The 12,156-nt window shown below is 40.5% G+C and overlaps 1 protein-coding gene across 4 annotated transcripts in view, besides 1 other annotated feature; it reads right to left on the reverse strand.

Annotated features, from left to right (window-relative positions):
* Positions 1-12,156, reverse strand: part of RapGAP1 (Rap GTPase activating protein 1) — an 81,176-nt gene that overhangs the window by 38,334 nt on the left and 30,686 nt on the right. For 3 of the 4 annotated variants that reach the window (NM_001103644.3, NM_144299.3, NM_001273279.1), the window contains one exon: positions 137-335. In NM_001103644.3, coding sequence (NP_001097114.2) covers positions 137-335 — 199 coding nt within the window. Of the gene's footprint in view, positions 1-136; positions 336-7,844; positions 8,290-12,156 lie in introns of those variants that run through there. The other variant, NM_001014479.2, reaches the window with a different exon arrangement.
* Positions 11,998-12,156: part of a mobile genetic element that runs on past the window's edge.

Here is a 12,156-nt window from a genome sequence, read left to right on the forward strand (position 1 = left end):
TCAATTTTACATTCCCTCTGCTCTGCACTTCCAGTTTAGTTTCTATAGTTTTGACCAACTTAATTTCGTTTTGAAAACCCCTTTAAGAAACCTGCAAACAATTAAGCGTTCCGCTCGAGGGAATTTCTTTACTCACCTGAGAAAAGTATGCGGGCAGGACGCAGCGTTGGTCGTCGAGTCGCGAGCACTGCACACGCTCGAGCAGCTCGAAGAGATCCTGGGTGGCTGTGGTTGCTCCGCGCAGGCGTTCCGGACTGTGGGTGACGCTGCCAGAGCCACTTCCTCCGCCCGCCGGTTGCTGCTTCTGTGTGTTGGCCATAAAGGCATGCTGACGTCTGCAATGGGAAAACAGGAAACTGGTTAATAACACGGCACGCAAAGAGTCAATCACTGGAGCAGAGTTGGCACAGCTGAGCTTCAGATTTGCGAGCACGCAATCTCTTCATGCATCGAAGACAGGAGACCTCCTTCGTTCGATTCACTGAGCAAAAATTCAAGTGGCCCACAGGGGTTAACCTCTGCCACTGCGAGGGGTTAAGAATTGGTTTGGTCTACACGACAACTTATGCTATTCCCACAACACGATCAAAAGTGCCACTACAGTGCTCAAGACTTCCTGACTTTGAGAGCTCATGGAGGTATTCTTAAAGAACCATCGATGGATTCGTAAAAAAGAACGTTTAGACGATGAATGAAGTTTACTTAACAGTCAGTGTTGGGAAATTTCGATATCAATTGTTTCCCGTATTTCAGAGATTAGGGAAAATAAAACCAAATTTAACTGGCAATATCCTGCATATCCATTATTACAACTTTCACTGAGTTCTAAACCATTTCACATATATTTCCTTTTAGATTCTCCACGCTCCTACCAGAAATCTTTATTAGACTCGCTCGTCTGAAAGTCAAGAACTCTCTCTGCATATCCTGAATCCTTTTCTTTGACTCTTCGAACATCTCGAGCAGCTCTCACGCACTCTTTCAGAATTATGAGTGGCCACTTGAACATATTTCTCCTGTTCAGTTGTGAGTTCATATTTTTCTCGAGTTTATTGTCACTAGCGCATGTTTTTTGTGAGCAGCTTGCTCTTGCTTTTTTTTTTCTTTTTTTTTGAGAAGTTTATGTTGACATACAAACGACGAACGCCTCGAAATGAACACATAAAACTTAAAGGAGGATGTTTACCCTGATGTTGTGCAATGTCCTTTGACGTTGCTGCTATTGCAGCTGCTCCTCTGCTCCACACTTTCCCAAATAGTCGAGGAGAATCTCTTCGCCGGCTCACATCTCTGTTTATTTTTAACAGGAGGAGCTCGCTGCTGTCACTCGTAAATTAACACCTACCCATTCCCTTTGCCAACCAAATGGAGCTCGCATATGAAATGATGACAGTTATGGGAAAAGGATATCAAAAACACGACTGTGATGAGCCTGATTGAAGTTGGAGGGCTCGACTCCTCCGAATGTGACTGCGTGTTGATAGTTTTCAAGAGTGTTGCGAGCAAAGTGGCGGTGAAAGTGATATTTGGATGTAATTTGATATGAGTGGAGATATTATGTGAAGCCAGCAATGCAGCGAAAAAAAGAAATACAACAAATGTAACTCATAAAGTAAATGGAAAAAAGTTCTTTGACAAAAATTGCACAGTTTTTACATGCTTTTAAGAGCAATGATAGTTGAAAATTGATTTTACAGCTTAACCTTCACCCAATTTCCCACCGAACTTAAACCATTTTCCAAGGTAATAAAATCCTATCCATCAATGGTTTTTATTGCTTTTCATCCATTTCTATATCATAAATCAAATGATTTGTTTTCCTCATATTTCTAAAGCTTTACAAGCTGTGCAACATGCATTCACAGATTTTACAACTATTTTTGTAGTAGCATGCTCAAATTACGGAACGAAAACAATTTTATAACATTTTTATGACAATTTTTCACATGAATTGTTCGACAAATGGCAATGAAATCAAATCGGTAACCGAAGAGAAGGAGGGTAAAACCAAGGATGCGGATTGCAGAAGTCAACTGCAAAAATGGCCCAACAATGGGCCAGTGATGATGTGATGCGAATAGGGTTTTAACCTACAGTTATACTGAAATCTGATGCAGTTGTAGGTCTTTCTTTCATACTGGAAAAAAAAAATGAAAAACACCCACCAAACAGACGTTTCCTGTACTGCGGTGACGCCTGCGCTGAAAAAAAACCTTTTCATTTAGCTACCTCATTATATGCAACCACCCACATAATTAAAACCCATTACAGACATACAAAAAGCGTTAATTCTGGAGGGGCGGCATCTTCTAGGGCTTTTCGAAAATGTTCATTAAATGCAAATTTATGGGCACCACCCACCGAAACCCCCTATTTTCAGATTCTTCACTCATTTGGCATGCGCAGCGCATTGCGCGTGTTTAAAGTTTAGCCGGAAGATGTGGAAAAATGGGGTGGGGTTTTGGGTGGTTGAGTAAAGAAAAACAATTACCACGACAAGACCCAGAGAAGAGCATAGAACAAAGCCATGCGGTGTTGACAGCAAAAGATAGATGGCTTCAAAAATCCAAGAAGAAAGAGTACTATGGCTAGGAGTACATAGAGCTATTTCCACAAAAGTTTTGGGTTAATATATTCCCAAAGAGTGGCGGTTATGCTACGTGGGAAAAACACTTTGCTGAGCCGGAAAAAAACAACAGAAAATAGAAAATAGCACAGGAAGAGAATCGAAAAGAACACTTGCACAGTGGGAAATGTCATTCTGCGGCAAGTCAAGTTCTTTTTAACATTGTTTTTTGGCCATTCCCCAGGCGCTAATTTAAAGCGATTTTCCAAAGATATTTCTTCCCACTCAATGTGTGCATGTGTGTGTGTGTGTGTGTGTTTGCCATATATCCCAGTGAGAAATTACAGGAAATGTCCAACGTCAAGGAAATCAAGTCCCAAAGGACAAAGGGACACACAGAGACACATTCATGCATTTCACAGCTAATAATGGGTCAGGCAAACTGGAAACTAGAGCACTCACAGATAGCATCGCAGTTGGAGAAAAGCGGTGAAATGGCCGGGAGAATGGGAGAAATGGGAGAAAGGCAGGGAGCGATGCACTCGCTCCGATAAGCGGACAGGCGACATATCAAAGGATACTCTTGCACACTAGCATGGCACCAAAAAGTCAAAGTTAGGTCCTGCAAGGGTCGTTGTACCGGTCAGGCGGAGAATAAGGGCAGCACCCTGTAATTAATACAATCCCAAAATGTCCCCTGGAAATTAAACTAAAAACCAAGTGGAAAAGGCAATAAATTAACATTTAATTTGTGCAAAAGGGTAAGAACCTGGAAAAGTAACTGATTAATTTAAGCAAGTTCCTATTTTCTGATGAACTCTATGCGAGTATAGTGCATAGTAGGGAATTAGGATTTTATTTTAGATTCTAAAGTCACTGTTTTCTAATTCTGCATGGAAAGCCGTTTTACGCGCTTATGATTAATGGCTGCCAAACATTGCGAAGTAACCGCTGGGAAAATAGCCACGGAAATGAGTGGCGGAAGGAGGATTTTAGGGAAATGGAAAATCTGCATTTCCAGGGTTGGCCACACCCTGTTTCTTTGCCTGTCCAGTGGTTCCTCCTCCCTCTGCCCATTTTCACATTATCCCGAATGTCGCGACTTCCGCGCCTCGTGAATTGTCATTAAAATTAGTTCCAAGACAGCCGCTGTGATGCAAGCGAAAAGGATTCGCGCACAAGTTTTTCTCATTTCCGCTGCCGGGTGGAAAACTTGCCTCTGCCCAGTTTTCCTTTGTCTGTTGGGAAAGGGAAAATCCTTATAAGGGGGTTGTGCAATGCTCATAGAAAAAGAACCCGTTTCCCCTTTCGTTCAACCTCATAAATGCAACACGTTCCAGACACTCGAAGTCTAGCGAAGATGATATCCTTTTCTTATCCTGGTACAGCCAAGCCTTTCTAGACTCAGCTCATTTCCCATTTCTTCTTTCTACCTGTGTTGGTCTCATAAATTAGCCACAAATTTGCCGGAAAAGTTTTCTCCGACGCCTTGGAGAAAAGAAAAAACTTTTATTGGTCGAATCGGGTTCCTTGCCTGATTTACATATTTTTAATCGTCCATCGCCTTTATTTCACATTTTTTTGGGGTAAAAATTACACAATTTCCTAGGCATTTTCTTGGCCGAACTTGTTTCTCATTTTATTTGCTGACAGCTTTAGGAAATTTATTGCTGCACGATCGCAGAAAAGAAAGTTTGAGTGAAAGTGTAGCCAAGGATAAGGAATATTTATTAGAAAATTACGAGTAACAGCTGTGTGTGCGGTCAGTGGAAAAGATTTTCCCAGAATCCCTTTAAATTTAAATTGAGATTATGGGACTAAGTAGACCCAAATTGCTGTCAGTTTTGAAGGAGAAGGGGAAAAGTAAAAAGGGTCTCCGAACTGCCTTGTAGGCCAGGAAGTCTCGGTAATAAAACGATCATAACGGCAGAGGTTATTGCTTCACTTGGGATGATTTTCAAATGGGACATTTAGAAATGACCTTTGGTAGAATTAGAAAAGGGTTCAACTGAAGCTGTAACCTCTGCAACTTTTTATTAAGATAGCTTAAAGTTAAGTTCATTAAGTCAAGTATTTTTATTAAATGCTACAAAATGAATAGGGGCACAGTTTAAGCCCCACTCTTAGCTATTCTTATTATTCAATACCATAACGCGCCAACTAATTATTTCAATTAAAAGGAACCATGTTGATTTCCACCATAACCAACAGAGTCATTGCATAATTACCCCCACCTCGTGAGCTTTACGCCAAAGTCTTGATAAATATGCAGAACGTACATATATATGAAAATATTCGAAAAAGGCGACTGAACACCGTCAACAACCCATTTATTCCGACCACCTTTCCCCAAAGAAGCCTCCTCGCCACACTTTAATATACCTCTCTCGATTCCTCCACTTAGTTCGCCAGTCAAGTTCAATTTGACACGCAATTGCTGTCGTTGGAGAACTACAGAAAAGGGGGTTCAGAACAACCTGTTGTTGGCCATGTTTTCCACCCGTTTTGGCCAGTGCAAATGCAGCATAAAAATGCTGGTAATAACCGTTTAAACGTTGATACTTTTAATGCCTCTTACAGGTGGGTTACTGCATAGATAGCAAAAAGGGGGGCTGGGCAGCGGGGTGGGACGATTCCAGCTGAGCCACTTTGCATATTAATGAAGAGCGTCAGTCAGTCAGTTAGCATGGCTATTTATAAGGCCACGGAAGGCTCTTTTTGTGCCTTGGCCTTCTTCCCTTTGCCTTGCACTCGAAGAAATTATTCATCAACTTTAAGAAATTCAACAATTAAAAATTGCATAAGTATGAGTATATATTTTTACCGTACTTTTAAATTACTTTATTTTTCTACCATTTGATTCTCTTATCTTCTTCTTATCATCATTCTTTTCTTTCAGTGTAGTGAAGTTCCTTGGCATGGAATTAATACGAGCAAGGCACGCGCTTCTTCATATTGCTCGTGCCGAACCATAGCTCCATATTTCCATACATCCCCATTTTGTCACCTTACCAAAAATCGTTGACCAAAATATTTGGCGCGCTTTTCTTTTTGGCCAGGTGTCGTGTTCGCACACCTTAGTCATAGCGTTATGGCTTTATGACTTTGGCTAATAGGTTGGCATACAACTTCCCCCCCACCACCTACGTTCCCGACTCTCCGCATATTATGTGGGCGACAACGGGAAGGTCGCGACTTGCAATCTTTGGTGTCAAATCTTCGCCTCGGGGTCTCGTTAATTTCCAATTATTGCCGAGCCGTTCGAACGATGTGGGTTGTCATAGCGGGATTGCCTCATGTCGGCCAACTAAAAATAAACATTATCCATTGTAATCGCCCCGGTGGAAATTCGCAACACATTTCCGCCGCAGCCGAAAATCTAAAATCTGACAAAGATGCGACATTGAGGGATTGCTGGATTGACTGCTTTCCGGCTTGGCGCGATTGATGGATGGCCGTATTGGGCTGATTTAATTAAATACTTAATTGCCAATGTGAGGCAAGTCTGTGTTAGTGGGTTAAACGTCGTCGGGTAATTATTACCGCACTCGGGGATAAACACGCTGATAGCGCGTTTAAAACCGCTGGAAATGCCAGCGAGCGACTTACACGCGACTTTGCAGAAGCAATATATTTTTACTATCGCCCCAACTTATGTTGGCTTTGCATTTTGTGGGCTTGTATTTATTACGTTTTTAACAAGGCTAACAACGTAGAACTTAATGCAGGCTCTAATGAATTTCGCATGCAACGGAATTGTAATAGCGTTTTCGAAGCGACTTGCGCGCGTTTTATGCGCGCTTAACCGAATTATTCCAAATATCTTGAAAAGGCGATTTCTTTGAGTTTTCAAATTATCACTGCTTATTTCCTAAGTTTTTTATATAATTAAATTTGTATTTAGACTAACACATATATGGAATCTTCACTTGTAAGATCACAACAAATTTGTTGTTCACATAAATGATGCTTGCGACTTGCGCGCGTTTTTCCACAATCAACGGCCAATAAAACGCTTCGAATTATTTTGATTGCCTGCTAATGCAACTTCCTCCACAACTGCAGACTTCTAATTATGTTGGCTGCTGTTTGCTTGCATGTCTTTTGACCATTTACTACCGGCGGTTTAGACCCGAATCCCCTCTCCCTCCCTTCCACCACCTTTGGAAACAGTTGTCTGGGTGCGGGCAAAAAAAAATTTAAGGAGTTGAAGTTGTAGTTGGGCACATTATGATTGCACGTCTGCGCACTGTTTGAACTCCACTGCGAGATCTTGGACCCTGAGGGGAATAACCATTTCGGCCAGGCGGATATGCATGTGTGGGATTGGCTTAACGGTTTCTTCTTATTTATAGATTTTGTACCCGATCGCAGCCAATTGATAGTCACAGAAGTTCCTCTGTTGACTTAGCTGACTGGCAAAAAAATAAATCCGCAAAAAGAACGCCTAACGAGGGTGCGAAAAAAAAACGCACAAAAGGGTTAAGCCATATCACCTTACACGTTTTCCCTGCAATTTTTTTTCATTACCCCTCGCTCACAGCTGTTACGGTAAGGAAATGGAAAAATCATCATCACCATCAGCAACAACATCATTCATTAATCATAAATTTAATTAACAAAACAGCCTAAGAAACTGACAAAAAGGTTTTCCTTAGACCTAAGGGTGCGCTGCAAAATGGCATCTTTGTAGAGTCTTATATATCCCCTTGTTACATCCCGATAATCCATAACTCATTCGCGATTTTTGCGGTTTGTGTTTCACGCCGAGCAAACAAACCCCGAAAAACAAATGACATTTGACAGTTTGCGAAAAAAAAGAAACACTATTGGTGTGAGGCATATTTGCATATATAATGCATTATGCTTATTTAGGGCGCACTCCCAACTTCCTCCCAGTCGCAATCCAAATCGCAATCCTGTCGAGTGCATTATTGGCAGGCAGACGGGGCTAATTAGGGCCCACTGCACATTCAAATGGCGAATCAAACAATTTGCATAATTTTTGCATATGTCACAAAACGACATAAAGACACATAATAGGAGGTAGAGGGAATTTTGTCAATATTTGCTTACATGACATTTATGCCTAGATATTGAAGCGTAATCAATGGGGTTTGTTTGGCCAATGAAGGCGAACATAAATTACTAGAAACGAGATCAATGTTGAATTGTTTTAAATGAATAATCTAGTTCAATTTGTGGAGGACACAATTCAAAGATCTAAAATCCAATTGCCAGTAAATATGTTATATCCTTGCAAGGAATGTATACGTACAGCAGATTCTTCATGTAGCGTTTGCGTGCCACCAATGTGTAGGATTCCTTGTGTGTATTCGTTAAATATTTCATTTTGTTTGAGATCAGTTCTGAGATTTTTGAACAGGTAGATGTGTTCTCTTCCTTTGGTTAGGTTTAATTCACTTTTCTTTTTGTATGCTTAGGTCAAGATGTGCTCTTTTCTTTTCACGAGCAGGTAGTTGTGAGTTTTTTTCGTTCGGATTTTTCCGTAGATATTGCACAGTAAAGTTAACACTAAATACGATCCACTAAACTCGGTTGAATTGCAATGTCTTTGTTCGTTATCTTCGAGATACATTCGCTATGTTCGATTCGCAGTTTATTTTTTTCGTAATTTTCCCAGCGAACTTGACCCACTGAATCGACACGGAACCCGATTATATGTACAACCTAACCGCACGAAGAATGTTTTCAAACTGAATTCTGTGCGTTGGCAAAAGTGGTTGTAGCTCTGCGGAGTTGTAGTTTCAACCCCCGCTTTGAAGCATGTTCGATCGCGTCGCACAGTGGGCTGAAGAGAACGAACATGTTCGATCAACAAGGAAAGAAATTGTATCATCATACCATAAAAATACTGATGGCTTTATATTTTAACGTTACTATGATTTTTAACTTAACAAATGCAACTCTCTGGTATATATTTTTTCCAAGATCCGACTCGTTTTTACAATGTTAGATGTTCAGTCGCATGTTCGATGCGAACTGGAGCCGACCTTATCAAGCCATTGGCATTATCAATATTTGATACCGGTACCGGTACCGGATACGACCATGTCAGGAAAGGTTCGGCCTGGCTTTATGTTTTATTTTCGTTTTGGGGTTGGACTCTGTCCATTTTGAGCTCCGAACAATAGGCCTATGATTCCGATTTCGTTCGGGGAGTTCTCTTCTATAATTTCATACCCAACTTGGTCGCACATGCAAAACACGCAAAACAATGGGACTGTCCATCGCTTTGTATTCCAGCAGTAGAATAAGTCATTAACACCTGAACTGGGCGCAGGCTCACTGAACTGAGAGATCAGATATCAAAAGTACAGTGATATTGGGTGGTCAAGGGGTGTGATATCAAATGAACGGATTGCAAGTGAGCAGGAAATAAAAGGGTATACTGCTGTGGTAGCTTAAATGATTTAGGCAAAGTTGATAGTTTGGTATTCTGAAGCCATAGCTCATCAAAATATGATGATGTTTTCTTTAACTTTGCCCTAATGTCCTATCCCAATTTAACCCCTACTCTAGGCAATAATTAAAGTTGACTTAATAGCCTCTTCTTTTCGACCTGTTCATCTGTTGCCTCAACAGGCAACACCCATTTCATACACTTCTTTGGGATCCCAGGCAACAGCTGACCCAATGCTTACGATCAGACTAATGAGTAACTCCTCAAACTTATCATTAAAATTCAATTCGATTTCTTAAAGACAAGCCGTCGCTTCATTTCCTCCGGTGTTACTCTCTATTTTTAAATTTTACCTGAACCTATTTCGGATCTGCTCCCATTTGCAACGCTTTATTAACCGTGTTTTCGTTCAGTTTTCCTTTTCTGTTTTTTCTTTTCTTTCTGGAGTGCAACTCTTCATCTTTGGGTTTTCAATGTTGGCCATAACTTTCTATCTATTGTTTCTAGGCCTCCCCTTAGATACCCTGTACACATTTCCCCCTTTTCCCGTGTTTGTTGCCCTGACTGAGGTTTAATGGTCGTTCCGGTAGTCACTCAACGCTCAACACCTCATAATTCTATTGTCTTTCGACCTGTCCCGAGTTCGTTTCTTGTGCCGAGTGTGAGTTTGCATACATAATCATGATAATCAGCGTCTTTGGGCTCGCTTCTAGGCTTCCTCCCCTCGTTAACTTCACTTTCTGCTGCCGCTTCTTCTTGGCTAGTTTATTTTTCTTATTTCTTTTCTTTTTTTTCGAATTATGCAAATTATGTCGCCAGTCGACGAGGCACTCCACCCAGATTTTTTATTTCACTCTCTGAAGAATTTTTTTTGTGTAGCTTTTTTTATGGTTTTTTAATTTGCAGCTCACTTGAAAGTGAGGTTCTCTCGGTGGCTCTCTCTGTGTTATTTTATTCTAATTGTCATCTCAGGTGTCAAAGGCGCTTGCGCACGCGTTTCTCACCCCAAAACGAAAAAAAAAATTGAATAGGGAATGTAAGGGACGCGCCTCACCCTTTCAACCCTAAAAAAGCACTCAGAGTTTCTGCCTTTCAGGGGTGAGTATAAAAAAATCCGTTTTTTGGTTTGAATTTATAATTTCTGGTCCAATATTTTGTGCCTCATAGTCTTGTTCATTATGATTTGTTCGTTCAATTGGCAGAGTTTGATTTGTAACCTTTTTTTGCCCAGAAATGTGAATTTTTAATAAAAAATTTACATAATTTCATGAATTTTAATGTGTTGCAATTGCCAGAAACAAACCGTAGCAAATTTTACAAAATAAACTATAAAATTAGGTTACAAATGTGGTTCTGTGCATAAAATTAGAAGATGCATTTTATGGTTGTGAAGGAGGTGGTAACTTGGGTTTTAAAGAACAATGAGTATGGTTGGTTACTTTCTGAGTAACGAAAATAAGTTAAAATGAAATAATATAAATAGTTGACAGCAAAATGTGATTAATGGCAAAATAAAAGAATAATAATCTCTTTCTTTGTTTTAAATTTTCCTGAAATCTTTCCCCCACCTGATTCCAGCCCCATTTGACCATGACATTGATAGCAGACATTAACCCATGACTAACTTCGATCGCCCCCTTTTACACACAAATTCCCAGGCCAAACAAAAAAAAACGAAAAAGCTAATTCATTTCAATGAAAATTTCCGCAATTACAGAACGAAATTAAATGTTAGAAATGCTCAACGGCTCTGGATATTTTTTTCCCATCCAGTTGGACTCTGCGGTGGGAGGGTGCGTGGAAAGGGGGGGGGCGGTGGCTGTTAAGGGAGGCTGTCAGTCAAGCAGACGCCGCTGCAGCAAAGTACATTAACCCACGTTGTGGAGGCCTCACTCGAATGGGAATTGCTTGGGGAAGGCCGTCGCCTAACCGACCCTCTTTGCCACCACTGTCCACCCCTTTCACCACCCCCAAAGGCCACTCAAGGGGGTGAAAGCGCGGGCAAGAGAAACAGCCACAAAACGGGAGCGACAACGACACCCTTTGGAAACATTTCTACTGCTGATTGTATATGCGTATGTCCACAGTTGAGGCCAGAATAATACATATGCCATGATTTAATTCAAAAATTCTTTTTTAAAATTAAAAACAATTTTAGACATACTACATACTATTAAAAATATTATTTTGATTAAAATGAAATGTTCTTATTTTGTTTCCAATTATGTTCCTGCTGATTTGATTGTGACTGTGCTTTATGCAGATATTCATGTCAGTTAGTTCTGTACATATGTAGAATGGCACGTTTTTGTTACGCTTGTTAAATTGCCTCAAATGCTTAGGAAAAAATAAAATATAGAGCAGAGAGAGGTTAAAGCTGCTGGGTAGAGATTTTGCTGGAATCTGACGAGGCTAATTTAAATGCATGAAAAAAACGTATTTAATAATATATTCTAACATTTTTATATTCAGGTGTTTCAGTGTAGAGAAATATGTATTTCACACTGACCCATTCTACTGCAGTTTCCCATCTTACCAAAGTTAAGAATTTGCTGCATTGGCGCATTTTTGCAATGTTTCCGTTTTGAATTCACTTTTCATTCCCCGGTTACCCCATTCCTATCGCCATCTCCTAGCCACCCCCTATTTTACCACCATTTTTTCCCCAAACCCTTTGCAAATTAACAAACCGAGTTGAGCCTCGTCCCGAGTTCAGGAGCTGCGAAATGCAAAATGCTGCTGCTGAAACTGTCTCGCGAGTGTCTCGGCTTTTCCCCTAAATCAACCCCCGCTTTTCCGCTTTTCCTCTAGGCACACATAATTAAAACGTCATCGTCGCTGTCGTATTTGTTGTTGCTGTTGTTGGCATAGTAGTCAGCGCTTTTTGTCCGCTCCTTGGGGTAAAGGATATTATATCAACTTTGCCAGCGAGAAGCTTCGTGAGCCAACAGGAGGTTATAAATGGGTATTACTGACAGAAACGCCAAGATATATTCGCCTATATATAAATTATCATTTTAGTAGATTTTCCATATATTTATTAGCGTAAGTTTATTAATTACAATAGGGCTTGCGCGGTCTGCACTTAATGAGACGAATAGTAAGTACGTGGCGATGACCGACGCTTCTAATCTTCCAAAATCGACTGACTTAAGTATAGCAAGAG

Source organism: Drosophila melanogaster, chromosome 2L (assembly GCF_000001215.4).
Source record: "Drosophila melanogaster chromosome 2L".
NCBI lineage: Eukaryota > Metazoa > Arthropoda > Insecta > Diptera > Drosophilidae > Drosophila > Drosophila melanogaster.